The following is a 23082-nucleotide window of genomic DNA, read 5'->3' as shown; positions in this document are numbered from 1 at the left end:
ACACCACTCAAGTCACACTAGACATTGTGCATAGTGATCTTAGACTTGTGTGCAGCTGCTTCATGATGGAAATTCATTTCATGAAGCTCTCGATGCACAATTTGTGTACCGATGGTGCCACAGATGATTTTTACCCACTACGTGCTTCAGCACCCAACTGACAGTCACACACACACACTTCCATACAGTGCACTGGACAGTACATTAAATGTAACAGTCCTTCTCAATCAACAGTTACACAAACACACATACAGTCAGGGGAGTCAGAGAAACACATCACCTGGCCTGACCACACACTCTGCCCAACATGCATCCACACTGCTGTGCTCTATTCCCAGTCCAGTCACATCCGTGCCTCTGAGCATCTCTCAGAGTTGTAATCAGAACTCTCCAGACATGTTGGCTTGATTGAAGGACTGCTAGGTGGCAAGTCCCACAGTTATTTATGACCCCCTGGTCTGCAAAAATAAATCAAGAACCACCAGCTGACATGCTTGCCTGTATCTCTCTGTCAGGGGACAGGACAAAACAGGAAAGCAGAGCCTACTATTGAGCTTCTGCTTTATGTGGATGAAATAGAAAGTGTTGTGGGAAAATGCTCAGGGCACACAAAATGGTAATGGATATAAACACCATAGCTAGGGTCATCTATGGTACAGGTCCATAAAGAATCCTGCATGTTTTGTTTCGAGCTTCACTAGGTTCGTGTTCCCAGGGACTGATAAACTGCATTACAATGAAAAATGTAATAAGGTCTTTGTGTAGTATCATTTTATTTTAAGCATCATGTACTGATTTATTTATTTACTTATTGTTTATTTTTCTTTGTTCAGTAAAGCCCAACTTAGCCACTACTCAGTGGTTTATTCACTATTCATAATGCTTTGGTGGTCTGTTATTTGACAGTCACTAATAATAGGAATATTATTTGTAATAATGCACAATAAAGACTGTTACAACCTTCTGATGCAAATTATTGAGCATGAATTATCAAATAAATTCACATCTTATTAGTGTATAATTATTTCTAAAAGTTTTAGGGAGTGTTAGTTACTTGTGGAGTTAAGTATTTTAGACCTAATGAGAGTTAAATAAGTCCCAAATACTTCAAATACAATTTTATTTATCACTAATCAGATGCTAAAACCTCAATTTGCATCACAAATTCTAAACCTATGCATGTTCTTCAATTGCCAACCGAGATTGAGCACTTCATAACATATCAGTATGTGTTCCAAACAAGAGATCGATGACTAAACATCAGAATAGGGAACACACCTTGACATCTTAGTGACTTATTACACTTTCATTAGTTCTAAATTAAGAAAATGCAATCAAGTAATTACATTTACACCATCTAGGACCTTTAGGAATGAACTGCTGCTAATTATGCACTAACAAGACATGAATGTAGATGAAAATTCATATTCAGTCATTAGTATAACAAGGTCTAAAAGTATTTATGGTCTATGTGATGTACAGGAAATAAACCATTTATTTAAGTGTCTAATTTGAACTTTGCTGAACAAAGAGCAAGATTAATTTGTGCTCCTTAAAATTAAGTTCACTTCATGTTCTCACTTTAAAATGAGATATTTTATTATCAAAAATGTATATAAATAAATTTACTCTTGATGTCTGTACAGTAGCTTCTAAAATTGCCTTTCTCAAAAACAACACAAGGTGTAAATAAAAGTTCCCTTTTAGAATATCTGCTTTTTGATATTTGTGTTTTGCACTTGTACTTTTGTCAAACAGTGGCATGTGCCTCAGGGTATACTCTATATAGTGACTTATACCTTAAAATGTGTTGCATGCAGTTTTATCAAGTATGAATAACTAACCAAGTTCCTTCTCATTTTCCCCAGCTTGCCCATTACAACGCACCCCAAAGAGTGGACAGCTAACCTATGAATTATGAATGTTGAACAAGATGACCTTCTCCCAGCAGCAGCAGATGATGAGAGGTCCTAGGTGGAACCGGGCCTTGTCCGACCCGTTGTTCGTGCTGTTGCTGGCATTGCAGCTCCTAGTGGTGGCTGGTTTGGTGAGAGCTCAGACCTGCCCATCTGTCTGCTCATGCAGCAATCAGTTCAGTAAGGTCATTTGCACACGTCGTGGACTGCGCGATGTGCCAGACGGCATCTCCACGAACACCCGGTACCTAAACCTGCAAGAGAATTTCATCCAGGTGATCAAGGTAGACAGCTTCAAGCACCTACGGCACCTGGAAATCCTGCAACTGAGTAAGAACCACATCCGTAGCATTGAGATTGGAGCCTTTAATGGACTGGCCAGTCTAAATACACTGGAACTCTTTGATAACAGGTTAACTACCATCCCAAATGGAGCATTTGAATATCTGTCCAAGTTAAAGGAGCTATGGCTTAGGAACAATCCCATTGAGAGCATACCATCTTATGCCTTCAACCGAGTACCCTCGCTACGAAGGCTGGATTTGGGTGAGCTGAAAAGGCTCTCATATATTTCTGAAGGTGCTTTTGAAGGTCTGAGCAACCTGCGTTACCTGAACCTTGGTATGTGTAACCTGAAAGAGATCCCTAACCTCATCCCTCTGGTACGCTTGGATGAATTAGAGATGTCAGGAAATCAACTTTCAGTTATCCGACCGGGGTCTTTCAAAGGGCTTGTCCACTTGCAGAAACTGTGGATGATGCATGCTCAAATCCAGACAATTGAGAGAAATGCCTTTGATGATCTTCAGTCACTGGTGGAGCTGAATTTGGCTCACAATAATCTTACGCTGCTCCCTCACGATCTCTTCACACCACTACACCATTTGGAGAGGGTGCACTTGCATCACAACCCTTGGAATTGCAACTGCGACATCCTTTGGCTCAGCTGGTGGTTAAAGGAAATGGTACCAGCCAACACCAGCTGCTGTGCTCGCTGCAGTACCCCTCTCAGCCACAAAGGACGCTACATTGGCGAGCTGGATCAGAATTATTTCCACTGTTATGCGCCTGTTATTGTGGAGCCACCTGCTGATCTGAATGTGACAGAGGGCATGGCAGCGGAACTGAAATGTCGGGCAAGTTCACTGACCTCAGTCAGTTGGATTACACCCAACGGGTCTATCATGACACATGGAGCGTACAAGGTGCGTATTTCCGTGCTCAATGATGGGACATTAAATTTTACAAATGTCACCATGCAGGACACAGGGACATACACATGTATGGTTAGTAACTCTGCTGGCAACACCACAGCCTCTGCTACACTAAATGTGTCCTCAACAGAGAACAGTAGCTTCAGCTACTTTACCACAGTGACCGTGGAGACCATAGAGCCATCCCATGATGAAGGGCACACCACAGTACAGCAGAAAGTCAGTCCCACCCCTTCTTCTGGGGTGTGGGAGACACCTTCTGCCCCTTCATCTACCACGACTACGACGGCTCAGACGCCACTGTCAACTAAGGCCACAGATAAAACCTACACCATCCCCGTCACGGCACTGGGTGATGGCTCCCTCAATACCCTGGATGAGGTGATGAAGACCACTAAGATCATCATTGGCTGCTTCGTGGCCATCACACTAATGGCTGCAGTTATGTTGATTATCTTCTACAAAATGCGCAAACAGCATCACCAGCAGAACCACCATGCACCAACACGAACCATCGAGATCATTAACGTGGATGAGGACTGTGTCACTGGTGGGCCAACAATGGAGGGTCATCTGACTCTGCCACCTCTTGAGCATGAGCATCTTAACCACTACAACACCTACAAGACAGCATACAATCACGCCTCCACCATCAACTCCATACACAGCTCCGCACATGAACCTTTGCTTATTCGGGCCAGCTCAAAAGACAATGTACAAGAGACCCAGATCTGATCACTTTTTCATAATGGGAATTAAAAGAAAGAAAAAAAACTTTAAAACAAACTGTAACGGTACATTATATGACATTTTGAATCTAAAGAAGATGGCTCAAAGAAGCGGAGATATGTCAGGCTTATGTGCAACAAATAAGCAAACGACTGAGGCTGTTGAATGACATTGGGAATTAGGGTATGTTAACGGTTTCAAAGTGTCTTTACCTAACAGAAGTTATTTATTTAAGAAAAAACTCTATTGTGGATAATTCAAGAAAAAAATGTATTCAGCAATTATTTTTTTCAGCAATTATTTCTCCATGTTTGTTTATATATATATATATATATATATATATATATATATATATATATATATATATATATATATATATATATATATATATATACATATATATATATAATTTTAAGATTGGTAAGGCAGGTTGGTTTACTAATATGCTTTGAAACTCTGTGTAAATCCTCAGAATCTTTCATTCCACATGTACCAGTAGCATCTAAAGTTGAATACTTGTTGGTTCCCTTTACATTTCCATCAACAGTCATCATCAAACCCTTTAAATTCCTAATACATCATTTTAGAGGCTGCTCTCCAACATTCCGTGTCTTTACTCTCACCAACTCAAAATGATTTAATGCTTCCTTAGAGCCGATCTTCTTGGAGGCTTGAACTCTGGTCTGTCTGGTCTGAAGAAATCCGATAATAACATGATACCTAATGTTGCTCTGTCTGCCAATCAAATGCTTTAGACAGAGATGTACAATTGACTTGTCATCCAAATTTGTCCTAATTTAAAAACAGGCAAAATGTCAAGAACTCATATGTGCCAATCTATGTGGTGCAATTTAACACTTTAGTGGGAGAAGATGCAGATTTAGGCAACATATTACCATTAAGAGTCCACTACACGTAATTAATTATAACTTGTAGCATTTGACTGTGATTATGTTGTCCATAGTAATTTTGTATTAGTGAAGACATAATAAGCCTAACTATGGACTACACTTTTATTTGTTAAGGGAACTGTTAATATTAAAGAAAATGGGTTTCTTTGTTCAATTCCAGATCTTGTAATTCCATTGAAGTCAGTGCCCATAAAAATTGCATCTCTTTCTTGCCAAATCTCCTCAATTGGGTTCCACACACTCTCAAAGCACTTCTAGGCTCATCACAGCCCCCATCTGCTGCAACCCATACACTTTAACAAATTTGATATCAGCATGTGGCCTATCTGCTCTTCATTTACCACATTTAGCCCATAGTATGCCAGTTGTGGGCACAGCCCAGAGGAAACAGGGCTGGAGCTTATGAGACAGGCGCTTCAGGCGGATGGGGGGCTATGTGGCAGCAGCCTCAGCAGATGTTGGGGTTGCACCTGTGTCCCATCCATGGCACCATTTCCATTTTAATCAATGTGTCATGGGGTCCGCCATGGACACAGCTTCACACAGCCCCATCCTGGGAGCCCTTCAAAGCCTGAAACATGAAAAAAGGAGCCGTAAATATGAGGGCAGTACTAGTGCCCTTCAGATCCAAGGCTTCCAAAGATGCCCCAGGTGTCTCTTTATAGATTATGGGGAAGTGCTGCTTTTTTTTTCCTAGTCCTCCAATTTCCCCTTTAACTCATATCAGAAACCTTATCAGGTTAGACCATTCCTATTAAAACATATGTATGGATAAAATAAGCATTTGAAACAAAATAATTGTAATGGATGATTACATATTGATTACATACATGCAGTTTTCAAGAAGCATCTAGTCAGGAAAGCATTCTCAATCATGTGTGGGGAAAATAAATAAATAATAGTAATGAATTGAGAATAGACTTATACAGTCACCATGGTAACCAATGACCTTGACAGGGAAAGCAAGAGCTGACAGGGCACACTACTCCACGAGCATCCACTGGCCTGACACTGTAAATGTATTCAGAGTCAAATAGCACTGAGAGGTCCGCATTCATGCCAAAAGGAGACTCATTTGAAGTTGACCCTGTAGTCCATGAAGTAGTTCTGAAAGCCATATAGCACTTGCATTCAGTACGTTAACATGCCAGATTTCTTCACAGCATCTTAATTGCATGAACATAATACAGTTGTTTGGTGCTTTGAGCTCAAGATTGGAACATGAATTGTAGCATTTCTGGAATTACAGTGCATCTCATTGAAAATCCCAGCTGGACATCTTGGCTCAAAACTATATTTCACAGCAAAGATCTACAGGCTTTGATCATAGCTTTGATCAGTCCTCAGAGAAAGACAAGTGTTTGTAACCCAAGCATTTCTACTTGCACGCACACAGGCGGAATCCACTGGAAAGGCATCGGCTTTGGTGCATCAAGTCAATATAAACAATCCCAGATAATGTCACAGTTCTGGCTTACCGCCCTCATAAGACTAAGGCACATTCAAAAGGGAATTGTAGAAAGACGCTTGATAAAAAGACTGTTCCTCAATCTAAGTGCTGCTCCTCTAAGCCTCATTTCATATCCAATGATTCCAGCCATGTAAAAACTGATTTAATATAACAAGATCCTGATCATTTATTGAGTTCAGGCACAGGGGTAAACCACGCTATTGTTTGTGTGTTTCATTGACTTTCGTTTTGTTTGTGGACTGGGAGACTGGGAGATCATTGTCTTAGAATCCCATTCATCAGAACAGTCTTTGTCCCACAACTGTGCTTTGATTCTTTTTTGTTTTTTTTTTAGGTCTTTTTAAAGAGCTGTATGGTGATTTTGCGTGTGATGGCTTTTTGATTTCTTCTGTCTCATTATATACTCATCTCTTTGCTTTGGGTCAAAGAAAGAGCAAGATATTTTTTCTCTGTTCCACACAATTCTTTTCTTCTTCTCTGAGAAGGAATGCTGTTCTAGTGGTAGATTTATATAAAAGACATTTTGAAAATAAAGCAAAAAAAAAAAAAAAAAAGGGTTTTAATTTTACATGTGCCAACCTGTTCTAAAAGAAGAAAAAAAAAAGATATGTGGTAAAAGACTTCAGAATTGATTTTCATGTAAGCATACTTTAATGACCTTTAAAAAAATGATGAAGATCAATTATAGAAACCTGAGTTTGTAGTTCATACACAAAATAAGGTTACAAATAAACTATTGTTGTTTTTTTTCTGTATGGTCTGCTCTTTATTGCACTAGCAGGAAGAAAACGCAAACAATGTCAAAGCAAATGTTTTTTGTCATGATCTGTTTTATGTTTTGAATCAAATGTCTTTATGGTTCTGAATTACAAGCAACTAATTGTAACACTGCAAAAGTAAAGAAGCTATTCAAAATGGAAAAGCAATTATGAATCTGTAAATCTGATATTTAGTTCAATAATGTGTCCAAATTCATGCAATTCTTATTTTCTAAGACTTTTATGTGTCAGGATTCATGAAAGGTAACAAATTGCAGAACATCATCCACCGATGCGTGCATAGCAAATGACATTGTAGCATTTTAATTCACAGCTACAGGATAGCAGACTGGGTAAAAAGGAATAGCTATATAGTAATTTTCTGGCTTAACTGAGGCAGGTGGCCATTGTTCATCCTGCAGCATGGATGAGTTTCATTCCCTTCCTGTGTTCAGGCACATTGCATAAATCATTGAGCACAGTACACTTTACAGTGCATTAGCTGGGAACACCTGTGAGAGAGAGAGAGAGAGAGAGAGAGAGAGAGAGAGAGCGAGAGAGAGAGAGAGAGAGAGAGAGAGAATGAGTGCAACTCACCAAGCTGCTGTTAAGAAGCTTCAATAAGTAAACCTTTCTATTTTCCAGACATGTAGCGTGTTTAAGAGTCAGCAGCAACCATCTGTTGTGAATGGAAGAAGAATGCATCTGAATATGCCAAGAGTTTATAATACTGGCATTGTTTTATCATCACAAGTTACAAATAACATTTTTCTTTTTTGCCAAATATATCTGGGGTAGTTGTGGGCTGGAGGTTAGGGAACTGGCCCTGTGACCAGAAGGTTGCTGGTTCGATCCCCAGTGCCAACAGTCCATGACTGAGGTGTCCTTGAGCAAGACACCTAACCCCCAATTGCTCCCTGGGTGCTGTGGATAGGGCTGCCCACTGCTCTGGGCAAGTGTGCTCATTGCCACCTAGTGTGTGCATGTATTCACTAGTGTGTATGTGGTGTTTCACTTCACGGTGGGATTAAAAAAGTGTCACTTCTCTACATATACAAGGATTTTTTTTGTTGTTTTTCTCAAATTACAGAACAAATTAGTGTTTACAGATGTTACAATATATACACTTTAGAAATAAAGGCCTCTAAATGGGTCTTGACTTAGCTGTATAGTTGTAAGAAAACCTGGTATAGGTTCCTTGGTATGGCAATGTTCTATAAATCTTTATAAAAAATACTTACATTTAGCCAGGCAAATTATAGAGACTTGCCCAAGGGCTGTTACTGGATGAGAATCATATGATATACTCATGTATTTAACAGTTGCTTTTATCCAGAGCAACTTACAATTTATTCATGCTACAGAGGCAGGCGAATGCAAAGTCTTGCCCAAGGTGCATGGTGTGCCGTGTCTTTTAGTCCCCTGCAAATATGTCGAGGCCACGCCACAGCTCCACAGCACAATTATGGAGAACTCTGAATGCTACATTAGAGAGCATCACTTTGTTGCCATGGCAAACAACACAGTTCCTGGAGAACACAGTGAACAAATTTTGTCCCTCTTCTGTCTCTCTTTTGTTTCTCACCCTTTATCCTGCTTGGTGTGTGGTATGTTTTTTTTCAGGTGAGGGAATCAAACCCCAGTCTGACATGTGGAAAGCAGCAGTATTACCTACGATACCAACCACACACAGCTATAGCATTTTCAAGTCGAAAGGACACCTGCCCTGTACAGTTACAAGTCATCCCTGCTCTACAACACCTAATCAAATTTATGAAGGTGTGATAATTAGCTGAAGAGGATCAGGTGTGCTCAAGCAGGGAAGGACACCCTGAAACATCTTCAGGGCATTCCAAGACTGGAATTAAAAATCATGTTCTGTGGCATCGCTCCAAAGAAGCCTTTTTGGCACCTTTATTTTTAAGAGAGTATGGACAACTGAGCACATAACACATTAGCTTTATAACCATAAATTGCCATACCAGCGGACAAAGTAACTGCAGTCAGTTCTGTGCATATCAAAAGAGCTTGGCTTCAACAGAGAAATAGTTTGTGAAAAGGAGCATTGCAGATGCCTCCCAAAAACACTTCATAATTAAAATAAAGCTAAAGCTAAAAAATTTCCTCAAGTAATCTTGTATTAATCTAAGCAGCCCACGCTTGCCTCAGAACTGCTGTTGACCAGATATCATTTGAATGATGGACTATTCTGAACAAAGCAGTGACAATGATGTTTAGTGGCATGGCAATGGGTGTTGCTCTACGATGAGTATATCCAGCACAGCAGTGCAACTGATGTTGCTGTACATGTCGGTACAAGTGTTAGGTTGAAAGCTGTTGACCATCGAAAAATATCCAGTTATGGGTGCTGTGATGACCAGAGGAGCAAAGTAGCTGTGAAGTTATGTAATTTGTTTACTCCTTACTCCTTCCAGGTGAAGCTACTTAGGAGTAGTGCAGGGACACTATAAATAAGGGATCTCCATCAAACAACAAAGAATCGGGGACTTACTGGAGAAACAGAGAATACTGGCTTCAGAATAAACAATCATTTCATTTATGCTCAGATTCATGTTAATTATATTTGATAAGACACTGAAACAATCAAACAAGAAAAGCTGGTTTGAACCAAAATTTGGCATTTCTCTTCTTGTCCCTAAGTTCCTAAGCTGGGTAGTACAAAAAAACTTCATTCCTCTTATTTTTCATATGCTGTACATTGATCAGGCATAACATTATGACAGAACTCCTTATTTCTAAGCTCATTGTCCATTTATTTGTAGTTCTACAGTTACAAACTGTAGTCAATCTGTTTCTCTGATACTTTGTTAGCCCTCTTTTACCCTGTTCTTCAGTGGTCAGGACCCCCATGGACCCTCAAAGAGCAGGTACTATTTGGGTGGTGGATCATTCTCAGCACAATCATAATGTTATGCCTGATCGATGTATGAAGGCCTAATATAATTACCTTGTATCTGTGGGAAGCTATTAGTCCCAGGAGCTTTATGTTAAAGGAATAGTTAGGCAATAAAATCTAATGTGTGCAGTTTTCCGGTTACCCCAGATGTACTTGATCAGCCAAAACATGTTTGGTGTCCACATTTTTGGTATCATTGCTAACACAAACTAACAAAGTCAATAGTCATACAAATGTTGTCCACATATATAAAAGCCCAGAACCTAAACCCACTCAGACTATATATGTGATGTGATTTACTAGACATGTTTTCAGTCTTTAATTTGTACAAGTCTGTGCAACCATAACAGAGAGCTGGATGCGGGCTGGGAGATGTTTTACAAAAAAGATTTGGATGAAAATTGGCTTTGAGTGTTTGTTAGTAATGCTAGCCTCACAGCTCCAGTGTTAAACTGAAGAAGCAAAAATTTCTAGACCAAAGATGGCTGATTGACTACATCTGGGGTAAGTGGACAACTGTGGAAATTTGATTTTCTACTGTGTAGTGACAGCAGTCAAATAAACTGGAGACATGATAACCTATCTATAGCTACCTTTTGCATCATCAATATCTACCTGTTAGAGGTTGTCTGGTTGGACTACTGTTTGCACACAGAGGAAGACACAGACGATGGCTAACGCAAATTGTTTATGGCAGAAAATGGGCTTCGCTCTCTAACTATGCACCAAAAAGGTGGAACATCAGTTTTTTACCACATTTTTCTTTATGTGAATACTTTCTGGTATTTTGCTGACTTATGAACTACAGGCCAAACTATTTTCTGAAATGAGCCACCTTTTGACGCTTCACAGTTAAATGTGGTATTCCTCTCATTACAGTATTTTCTTTCACATCTTCTCACTTTCGTTGTGGAGGTCAGGCATTGGATAGAGTCGGCATTCTTCTTGTATTGCAGAGAAGACTGACTACAGTTACTAAGTTGAAGGGCAGGTCAGTGAGGGCTGCAGTTACAGACTCAACTCATAATGTCACTGAACACTGGCTTGGCAGCTATGTACTCAAAATGTCCATTAGTAATATTTTTAAACTTAAGGATATCTTTGGTTTAGGGACAATATACCATTTCACAAATCTTCTGTAATTAGAATATCATACCATCTAAATATTTATATTCAAATATGATGGGTGATATTTTCATGACATTTTTAATATGAATGTTGTTAGGTAAGATATTTGACTGTCATAAGACATGGCTAACATTATGTCATCTCCATTTTAGATTATCAGGCTAATTAGAGCTTTTATTTCATAGACACTGGAGCAAAGGGTGATCTCAGTCATACTGAGGTAAACACCTCAAAAGCAGTCTCATGATCTCCAAGCGTCCATTTGAGACCACTCACCACCCTCACCACACTGGTGAAGAATGTGAGCACTACTAGGTGAGGGTCTACCACCCCTTGTGCTGGTTCCTCAATAGAGTACATCATTCTCATTACAGAGAGTTGCCACCAGTGGTGCAATTAATGCAGAATGCTACCTTCCTATTCCTACTTCCTCCCTAAAAAGGCCAACTTAATTAGAAGTCTTGCAGTGGCCTTGGTATTCATCCTGCAGGTATTTCCAGACAGTATACCACGGTTCCTCCCAGAGGTTTGGAGGACTTTGATCCTTTGCTGCATGGTGCACTGGACAGCATCATCGTCTTTCTCCCTTTTGTCTGCCTTATGTTTCACACCTTCTCTCCAGATGTTTCTCCTCTCTAACTGCCTGAAGCTACACTTCATACTGATCTCACAACTGTGCTCGATAGTGTCTTTTCCAAGCAATGATCGGTTTTACCATTGAGGGGAGAGGCGCTACAGTTGGCAAGTCCAGAGAATGGTGCTGTCTTCTTTTTTGGAGAATGCCAGCATTTCGCCACTTGCCTTGAAGGTGCTGTTTGGTGCCCTGGAGGGTGCCAGGAGGTTGTTGATTATATTAGCAGTGCTGCCACATAACCTGGATATCACATCCATGCCACAAACAGCCCCAAGCATGTTGCTTGGGATCCCAGAGGACATCATCAGGCCATCAATTGCAAGGACAGCACTGTCTGTTCTCCTAGAAGACCAGCATCAACATACCACAGCTAGCTAACATGCTGCTGTCTGGTGTCCTGGAAGATCTTTCAGCCTCTATTGACACTTCTGGGCAGCCTTATATCTAGACATTTTATTGCTCTAAGCAAGACACAGCTTTGACATCCCATGGTGCATAGACTTATATATGCAGAATGAATGATTAATAGTGCATACGCACACACACACACACACACACACACACACACACATAAGCAACCAAGTGTAATACCCTAACAACACTTGCCTGATAGCAGGACATAAAGTGATATACAGTAGCAATGTAAAAGTTGGAGATTTATGCTCCAACCAACAACCCCACCTCTGAAATGGTAAATCCAACCAAGCACCAGCCAAATGTCAGTTCTCATGACAAAATTAGCATTCCATCCAGGTACAAGCTCCATAGCATTCAATAACATCCCATATCCCAGCTTAGAAAGCTGGGGTCAGAGCATAGGGTCAGCCAAGATACAGCACCCCTGGAGAGGGTTAAATGACTTTCTCAGTGGCCCAACAGTGAGAACTTAGTAGACCTGGGGATTGAACCGACAACCCTGTGATTAATCACCCAGGGCTCTAGCCACTTAGTCACCACTGCCCACACTGAATGGGAGGCAAATCTTGCCAAAAAGGAAATGAAAATGAAAACAATAAATTGCAAATGAAAACCTCTTTTTGCCATTTCTTTTTCCAAACATCTGCGCAAATATCCTGCCAAAATTGAAAATGAAATGAAATGCCTTCATTTGCAATTTCATTTTTCACATGAACACGAGCCGTTTGTGAGAAAAATAAAAATAAATTGAAAACACTTATTTGTCATTTCATTTTAGTCATTATTCAGTTTTTTTTCACAGCCAAATCTAAAATGAAAACACTATCAGACAAAAGAAAACACAAACTTCACTTTGGCTTTGGCTTTTCTTCTTCTTTTTCTTCAAAATGCAAAGTTTACTTTTTTATTTCTTTTTCATAGCGATCGGCTGCAAATCTGACAAAATGAAAATGAAAATGCAAAATGGATGAATCAACAGCAAAGTGACAGATCATGATTCCGTTTTCGGCGCTGACACGCTTTAACTGTCAGAATGAAATGGCAAATGAAAACGAACTTCAGCGTCACCTGCTGGAGATTTACTTTTAATTTTCCAGTTTTCTATTTCTTTTCTAACTGACCAACATGGAAATATGTGTTAATTAGCACTAGGCAGGGCTACGGGGCACATTTTAGGACATCCTCAGCCATCTGCATGAGAATTGCCATCATTCCTCAAGATAAAAGTCTTTGGGTCTTCAGAAAAACCACCGTCATGACTCAGATCTGGTGAAACTGAACATCAGACCAAATGCTGTCAGACCAAACAGCCTCAAAGAAAAGGTATCAGAACAAACGGCCTCACAGAAAAGTTAACAGACTGAACACAAGCCTGGTCGAGCACATACTGGTGCGTATGACTTAGAAAACTATGGTGTATCTCGATATAAATGCCGGTGTAACATTTTCAGTTTTTTCTGAGGCTGTTTGGTCTACTACCTTGTCTCTGAGGCCATTTGGTCACCAGATCTGAGACATGACGTGTTTTTCCTCGGACGGCTGGGGCTGTCCTAAAATGTCCTCATAAAAAACCTCATAACCCCACCTAGTGCTAATTAACATATATTTCCATGTTGGTCAGTTAGAAAAAGAAGTAGAAAACTGGAAAATGAAAAGTGAATCTCCAGCAGGTGGCGATGAAGTTCGTTTTCATTTTCCTTTTCATTCTGACAGTTAAAGCACGTCAGCACCGAAAACGGAATCACGAACTGTCACTTTGCTGTTGATTTATCCATTTTGTATTTTCATTTTAATTTTGTCAGATTTGCAGCTGATCTTTATGAAAAAGAAATAAAAATGTAAACTTTGCTTTTAAACTAAAAAGTAAAAAGTAAACTTTGCTTTTGATTTTAGTTTTGACACGTATTCTGCATTTCATGAAGAAAAGCTAAAGCCAAAGTGAAGTTCTTTTGTCTGTTAGCATTTTCATTTTAGATTTGCTCATGAAAAAACTAAAATAACGACTAAATTGAAATGACAAATAGCATTTTCAATTTATTTTTATTTTTGTCACAAGGCATATCATTTCATTTACAATTTGGCAGGATATTTGCGCAGATGTTTGGAAAAAGAAATGGCAAAAAGAGGTTTGCATTTACATTTTATTGTTTTCATTTTCATTTCCTTTTTGGCAGGATTTGCCTCCCATACACACAGCAGCTAGCTGAGATTCAAACCCCAGACCCTCACATTGAAAGGAAGGTGATTTACCAGCAAGCCTCTGGATTTATAATAACATGAATTATAGAATGAACAGATTCATTTAAAGGAAAGATGTTATTTATGCAAATTACTATATAGATGTGTTTTATATGCAGATCATTTTGTTTTTTGACATTTTGATAAATTACCAAGGACACTAAAATTGCAAAATAGCTAGATTTAAGCCACAGTGTTAATTCTAAATGCTCAACCAAAATCTATGGCTGTTCAACTATCAGTCAATGAAAATACCAATTGGCTGCTTTAGCCGATGCCTCATTTGCTTACACGGTAAAGGAGATCCTGCTCCTCAGGCAGGTAAAGAAGCATTGTCCTGGGTTTGGCCACTTGCTGCTTTGCCACTCCTGTTATGATCAGGCTAACACCACACAGTCTTTAAACAAGGTGGGTGTGCTGTTAGGAGGGCTGGGGGAAGCAATGACTAGAGGAGCAAAGTAACTGTGAAGTTATGTCATTTGTTTATTTCTCCCCACTATGGTGCCAGGCGAAGCTACTTAGGAGTAGTGAAGAGACACTATAAATATGGGATCTCCATTGAACTACATAAAAGAGGGATCTGACTGGAGAGACTGTGGACACTGTGGTTCAGAATGAAGGAAGACAAAACTGGTTAGATGCTCATGGGTAAAATCAGGAAATGAGGATTTACTTGTTTGAACGTTATCAATACTTGTAGTCAGGAAACAGGAATTGGTCAAATCCAAGAAAGCCAAATACAAAAAGGGACAAACGCAAAAAAGAGATGGATCCAACAGGAAGCTAACAGGATCCAAAAATCGAAAGGGAGTACTCAGGTGATGATGAACACCAAATGGCTAATGGTGGTGGTGTGAATGTTATATGATCTTCCAGGGAGTTCTGGGATATTCAGTCCATGGAGGGAATGGAGTCATATAACTGTGTGGCAGTCATGAGATCTTCCAGGGAGTCCTGGGAGATCGAGTCTTTGGAAGCAGGCTCAGTGGAAGGCGTGACACATTGATGCTCAGCTATGTTAATTAAATTGCAGTATATTGCAGACGCAAAAAAAATGGTTTGTTGAACCAAGATTTTATATTTTTCTTCCCATTCTTAAACTGGGTGGAACAATTTTTAAAAAACTCTTAATTCCACTTATTTTACATATGCTATATGTAGACCTAAATCAATTAACTTTTATTTTTGGGTAGCTATTAGTCCCACCAGCTTTATGTTAAAGGAATAGTTGGGCTCTAAATTTTCCAGTTACCCCAGATGTACTCGATCAGCCAAGACATGTTTGTTGTCCATGTTTTTGCTATCATTATTAATACTGAAAGTCAATAGTCATCCAAATCTTTTCCATAGATATACGCCCAGAAACCTAAACCCACTCAGACTACATCAACATGGTTTAGGACACAGTGTGATTTACTAGAGAAGTTTTCAGCCTCCACTTTGATGAGACTAATGAACAGCTGGATGCAGGTTCTCAGACATCTTACGGAAAAGAAGCAAAGTAAAGAAGCAAATTTGTTTGTGCACCAAGCTTTGCCAATTTGGCTACATCAGGGGTAAGCAGACAATTGTGTACATTTTATTTTATACTCTGTAGAGATGGCAGTCAAATATCCATGGAGACACGATAAACTATCTATAGCTACCTCTTATATCATTAATAGTGAGCTCTCCCAAGATTCTGGCCAGCATGAGTAAAATGATACAATAAACTTAATTATGTGAAAAAGGATGTTGATCCAAAGATATTTAGAAGTTTGGAGATTTTTTTTAATTTTCTAGAGAAACACCACTTTGTTCTTTTTCTTTTTTTCCCCTTTTTTGCTCCTCATTCTACTTTGGAAACCTGATTTTTGACAAAACTCCTGAATAAACAACTTATTGTTCGTTCTTATTGTACTGTTCTTGAGCCCCTGCTCAGTTTTTCAGACTCACAGTCTCTCTCCAGGGATGTTGCCACAATCTATAACACTGTGAAGCAGAAAAGTACCATAAAGGGGACTTAAACATTCTCTTCTCCTCAAGCTTTGGCTCATATAGAAGGTTTGCCAGCAACAGAAAGGCTTTGAACGCTTCAGGCCTTTCATTCCGACCATAGATAACAGTTTTTGTTTCAATATGACAATAGACAAAGAGAATAGAGGTAGATTGACACAGATGCGTTCAATGAATTCCACCACAATTAGAATCTTCCTTCCATTTTGATTAAAATTCAGAGTGTACCCTTTGTAGCGATGTGTACTCTGTGTGTTGTTGTGTTTAGAACCCTTCCCCAGAGCTTCAGTGTTTCCCACTCAACTTCTGCCCTGTCTCTGAACCTCTGCAGGTTCTTTATGGGTCCTCCCCTCTTTCTCATGCTCTCTGAATGCAATCCTCCATACTGAATAGCTGTTTGCTAAAACAAAAGACTGCAATAGAATGCTCTTTTCACTATTGTTCACATCCCCACGTGTCCCCAGATATACCTCCATGGGAACCAACCATCTGTGCTGTTTGAGGAAGGTGGTTGGAAAAATGCCTGGGTGAAAATGGCTGTAAGTAGTTTGAGTAGTGTATGGAGGCCTTTGAGGTTCTGCAAGGACCTCAGCACTGCAGTACCTTGATGCCTGACTCAGAGTTATTGATTTTCTTTCCACATTTCTTACGTTGTGTGTATGAGTGGGGGTGTGCTTGAACACACAGAGAGAATATTTGAGAACATTTCTAAGCAAACCATATTCTATGAAATTTAATTGCACTCTGTGTAACAAGTTGCACAGATTTAAAGGTCTACATGCAAGAATCATCTGTTCTGATCTACATTACACACTTAAGTAGAGGTTAATAAATGGGTTTTAGTCTATACAGTAGTAGGATGAAGCTTCAACTGGTATAGAACATTTACATTTTGTGGAGATTCTTCATATTCCTGCCTCACAGTTATAAAAATGCTCTTTAAAAAGCCACTGAAAGTTTCTTTAAGGAATCAAAAATAATTCTCCAAAAGACCCCTTTTCTGGCAAATTTAATTTTTGAGGCAATCCACTGCACAAAGTACTGGAACCTTCGGCACCAGCTGAATACAGAAAAGTGCAGTTTTATGGTTTTTGATGCGTGCTCAAGATCAGTACCAAGAGGACCTAATGATATTTGAGCCTTTGGTATCACTTGCAGCAGAAACCAACAACAATATAAACAGTTCTTTACTCTTTCATGTGAGGTTGAAGTCTTTACAGTTGCTGCTGTACAGGGCCGTGTGCTTTCCGTGATCGTGTGAATTTTATCTTCACAGTGAAATGAAAAAAATATAACTTGTCACATAAAAATTTATTTACATAGCGCTTTTAACAACAGCCGTTGTCACAAAGCAGCTTTTCACATGGTACCCTGAGTTTCTAACACCACGTCTGAGCCCTGCTGACCAGCCCTGCTCTTTTCTAGTTTCTAGATGCACACCTCTAGCTGTATAATCTTCTCTGCCATGCAAGAAACTAACACACAAATGTGGCTAGTAACACTGCTGTCACTAGTGAAGGAGGGAGAGGCATAGCTAAACATGCTGCACTCAGAACAAATCAGCTCACGGTTTGCCATACTAATACTTATGCTGCTTCATCAGCTGACTTGAGTCCCAGTGTTTTGCAAATCCGCTGAAAGTAAAAAGTGACCCCCGTGTAATTTATTGTGAGTAATATGTAACAATTACTTGAAAATGTAAAAAAAGAAAAAACAGCAAGGGGCAGGCAAGATAGAGCAGAGCAAACAACAAACACTCCCACCAACTTCAAAAACAAGATCTACAGTTCCCCTTTGAAGTCTTTGTTCCTCTCAAAGTTTCTTCCTCTTGCTTTCAGGGATTTTTACCTTGCCACTGCCACCATTGGCGATGCTCATTGGGGCTCGGACCCAGATTCTTCTGTAAAGCTGTTTTATGACAACGCTTGTTGTAAAAAGCGCTAAATAAATAAACTGACTTGACACATAAAAAGTAAAAGAAAATATGAAACATTTATAAAATGTATTATCATGTGAAAATGAACCATAACTTCTGTTGGTTCCTTATTGGGTCAGTTCTTGTTTTTCACTATGCAGTTGGTAAACACCCATAGTAAATCAGCATGGAGCACATGAAGTGGACAGAGGTCTCCTGGATTTCAAAAAGTGGACAGTAAGAAGTAGCAGAGTGCCCCAGCCCTTTTCCTTTCACCATTAACCTGATCTAATCATGTTTTCATTTTTATGCTGGTGATTTGTATCATAATTACATCAGTGCCCCCTCCCCCCCTCCCCTGCATGCTTTACCACAATCATTAATCCCTTTCCTTGTTTAATTACACTCATTTATCAATCCAACAATTAACAACAATGTGCTGCTCTCTCCCTTAGGTAAAACAAATGTGTTGTTCATCGAGTTGATGTTGCTGTTCAGTACATGCATATTTTGTTTATTTGTAGGCCGTACAGTTTTCTGGATGCTCATTAAATGTTTGAGGGGGGCCAGTGAGAATGAGGGGTGCTAGATGGAGCACTACCAGGAATCTTTTCTCTCTTCATTAAGAGGAAGGTAATTAGTTTATTCCAGACTGAGTGTGAGAATAATTAGTTCCATCTAATCATGTGGAAAAGAGCTGGAAAGGATCCATCGCTTCAATCCGTCAGCAAACATTTGGAGGCAGACAAACAGTTTGATGAATGAGAATAAATAGGCGCTTAATTCCAGAGTCAGGCCATTGCCACATACACTATTCAATGAGATTAGCTACACATATGTCCTGCTGCTGGCAGAGGCAGGTTCATATTTGTGGGTCACTGTGCATGCATATTTGTTAGCGGCATGAGACAAGCCAACCTTGGCAGAAAACACTGATTAAGTGAGTCACTTCAACTTTTCCACTCATTTCTCCAGATATCAGGCATTACCAGATATCTTCCTGTGTAAAACATTCAGAGCTGTAAGAAATGCACTAAATATCAGTATGATTCAGGTTTACATGCATTGTCAGATTTAAATTCATTGTTTTTATGTTTCTAATGGTTTATACCACAAAATAACCAACAAACTAAAGAACAACCAAAAAAGTCCAGATATTTGAGTTAACTTAATTTCTGCAAAGCATTATTGGCAAATGCTTCATCATTGAAAACGTCTATTTGCCACTATCTCCTTTGCCAGTGCATAATAATAGAATTAACACAAACATTTAGAGCACATATCAGCAAATGATGGGGATTTTATAACCAGAGAAAGATAAAGATTTATTTATTTACATCATTTGAAAATGTATACTGCCACCTTTCCATTGCGTGACTTAGCATGGCTTTGACATAAGTATCCTGCAGTGAACCTTTTTTTGGTTTCACAGCAATAAATTCTGTATCTCCTGATTGAGTCAGCAGAGAAAAATTACACACACATGCGTTTTTCACAAAAACATTTGGTCAGAAGATGAGACTGCACTAAATTCCCAACCTGTCACTTGGTCTGTGCCGGCTGTGCAGTGAGTGAGCGGCGCTCGTTACTCTGATGTAGCAACAAGCTGTTTGTTAAGGAACTATAATTTGGTGGAAGGAATTGCTAATCTTAAAACATGAATTGGGCCAAGTTCACAGCCTAGTTTATTTGTTTCTCACTTTATTTATTTAACCATTGTATAAAAGCAATAGAACACTTGCATGTTATCACATTATTTTGCAATAACACACTGCCTCTTGTGTTCTATTGCTTAAATATACACTATATTGCCTTCACACATATATGAAATTGAGTGCGATCCCATTCTTAATCCATAGGGTTTAATATGATGTCAGCTCAACTTTTCTGGGAAGGCTTTCCACAAGATTTAGGAGTGTGTTTATGGGAATTTTTGACCACTCTTCCAGAAGCTCTTCCATTTGTGAGGTCAGACACTGGTGTTTGATAAGAAGGCCTGGCTTGCAGTCTCCACTCTAATTCATCCCAATGGTGTTTCATAGGGTTGAGCTCAGGACTCTGTGCAGGCCAGTCAAGTTCTTCCACACCAAACTCACTCGTCCATGTCTTTATGGACCTTGCTTTGTGCACTGGTGCGCAGTCATGTTGGAACAAGAAGGGGCCGTCCCCAAACTGTTCCCACAAAGTTGAAAGCATGATATTGTCCAAAATCTCTTGGTCTGCTGAAGCATTATGAGTTCCTTTCACTGGAACTGAGGGGCTGAGCCCAATTCCTGAAAAGCAACCCCTCACCAAAATCCCCCCTCCACCAAATTTTACCCTTGGCACAATGCAGTCAGACAAGTACCGTTCTCCTGGCAACCGGCAAACCCAGACTCCTCCATTGTATTGACAGATCGAAAAGTATGATTCGTCACTCCAAAGAACACATCTCCCTTGCTCTAGAGTCCAGTGGCAGCACTTTACACCACTGCATTCAATGCTTTGCATTGAACTTGGTGATGTAAGGCTTGGATGCAGCTGCCCGGCCATGGAAACTCATTCCATGAAGCTCTCTACACTGTTCTTGAGCTAATCTGAAGGCCACATGAAGTTTGGAGGTCTGTAGTGATTGACTCTGCAGAAAGTTCGTGACCTCTGCGCACTATGCACCTCAGCATCCACTGACCCTGCTCTGTCATTTTACCTGGCCGACCACTTTGTGGCGGAGTTGCTGTCATTCCCAATCGCTTCCACTTTGTTATAATACCTCTGGCAGTTGACTCGGGAATATGTAGTAGTGAGGAAATTTCATGACTGGACTTGTTGCAACGGGTGGCGTCCAATCACGGTACCATGCTGGAATTCTCTGAGCTCCTGAGAGCGACCCATTCTTTCACTAATGTCTGTAGAAGCAGTCTGCAGGCCTAGGGGCTTGGTTCTTTACACTTGTGGCCGTGGAAGTTATTGGAACACCTGAATTCGGATGGGTGAGTGAATACGTTTGGAAATATATGTACTGTATTTTTTTTTTCCTTCTCCTGTAAAGTTTTCTTCCGTCAATAGCGATATATGAAAAATGAAATATCGTATGTCAGAACAACTAGTTGAACAAGTGAAACTGCTGAATTATATAAGTTTACAGATTTTACAATGATTGAGAGAACATACTTTTCAGCTAATTATCAAGTTCTTTCTGGCCCACAAAGATGACTTTCTTTCCATTTGGACAATGACTATTTGTGAAACTATTTGTAATCTGCTGAACTGTAAACTGTCATTGTAAACGGTTGCTGCAAAATTCATGCTGAATGATTTTTTTTTTATATTTGGGCCTTGTGCTGATTTAAAAATATCGCTAATCATTATAGCTGAAATGGGCCACAAAGAGAGGCTCGTTAGGAGCTTCTCTGATCTCCGTGCCCGTGGGCTGGAAAACAGACAGACGTATTAATTAAGAGCACAGCAAACAAGCAGAGAGGAAGCAAACCATGTCCTCTGCAGAAAATATGCAGGTCACAAGGCTCAACTGCTGTTGATTTATAATAATCTTTGTTCAGGGAATACAAGGCAGGGATTGACTCCATGTAAGATACACAAGCACGTGTGTCATTTTCAATTACAAAACATGTTTATGCAATTGATAATGTTATGGCCGTCATGTTACCTCATTCATTTATTTTGCCATGTTAGTTAAGTGATGCATGCTCATTGAATCTACATTCAGCTGATATTGGTTTAATAAAACTGTAGAATATAATGAGAGTCACATTAGATAAGAAATTAAGTTACTGTACTTTGGAAATCATTTAAATGAGGTAGCTAATTCCAAATTACAGCTAACTAAAGAATACCACTGTCCTACACATTCTACATATAAAACTGAATTATCAAACCTGAATTGTCCTTAACAAGGTGAATTTCACAAATTGAAACAAATTAACTAAAATCTTACAAGTAGTTGGCAAAATCATTTGCCTTCCCACCCCGAAACTTGCTTGAAATTACATCCTTTGTGTTAGGATCATCTGAACTGATAGAGAGATTGCTCACTTTACAATTTATGAATAATTTTCTTGTTAAGATGCTTCTAGAAACCCAGGCGTAATGCTTGGCCAGAAATAAGAGATAATATCATTTTATTGTTCGCCTACTGTTATTAGCAGCAGCTCTTGCTGCAGGCAAGATATGAGCATCTGTCAAGAGTCATTAAAACAGGCAGACTACGTGAACAGTACAGTGCAGATGTGCTGCTAAAAGAAGAGAAAAGTTTCTTCTGATGCTGATTCCATTTAGTGTGGACTGCTGTAAGAAAAGCATTCTCGACAGCAGTGAACTCAACTAGGGTTCACTTAGAAGTGGAGCAAGGCCCACAGTTCAGTGATTTTGGTCAGATCTGAATTCAGGTGGAGTGCTCACATGTGTAAAAACGGACCAAACTAAAGAGAAAGTTTCACATGTCCACATCAAACAAGGTAAGGCACAAAAGAGTTCACTTTAGCAAAAGCTAAGAGTTTACTGTTCTACCTCATAAATAAATAAATCAGATAAATACACCTGATTCAATTCATCTGATCAGCTAAATAGAAAAGCCTTTTTCTGATGAATTCTGAGTCTTAGAAGAGGAAAACCCCAATCTCTGCAGAGCTGTGCCCTGAATGGAACTCAGATGGTCACACCCCTGCTCTGAAACCTCTTCCCCCACCTTGCAGTATTGTAGTATAAATAACACACTGCTATTGTCCTAAGATGTTTAGGTTGTGGATCTCATAAACTAATGTATTCCAGTAGTTTGGATGCATATTGTTGCATAGTTATGTATTCTGATTGTATATGTGTTAGATGATTTTGTATGGAGCA

At 39.5% G+C, this 23082-nt stretch overlaps 1 protein-coding gene across 2 annotated transcripts in view; it reads left to right on the top strand.

Moving 5' to 3' along the window:
- Positions 1-4149, top strand: part of lrrc4ca (leucine rich repeat containing 4C, genome duplicate a) — an 85495-nt gene extending 81346 nt beyond the window's left edge. Inside the window, exon 4 of one of the 2 annotated variants that reach the window (XM_037543092.1) lies at positions 1869-4149. In XM_037543092.1, the coding sequence (XP_037398989.1) occupies positions 1922-3865 (1944 nt within the window). In that variant the 5' untranslated portion in view covers positions 1869-1921 and the 3' untranslated portion in view covers positions 3866-4149. The remainder of the gene's footprint in view (positions 1-1868) is intronic. The other variant, XM_017700094.2, reaches the window with a different exon arrangement.
- Positions 4150-23082: the final 18933 nt, after the last annotated feature.

This window comes from Pygocentrus nattereri, chromosome 11 (assembly GCF_015220715.1).
Source record: "Pygocentrus nattereri isolate fPygNat1 chromosome 11, fPygNat1.pri, whole genome shotgun sequence".
Taxonomy (NCBI): Eukaryota; Metazoa; Chordata; class Actinopteri; order Characiformes; family Serrasalmidae; genus Pygocentrus; species Pygocentrus nattereri.
The sequence above is the reverse complement of the archived record's forward strand: the minus strand, read 5'-3'. Positions and strand labels throughout refer to the sequence as shown.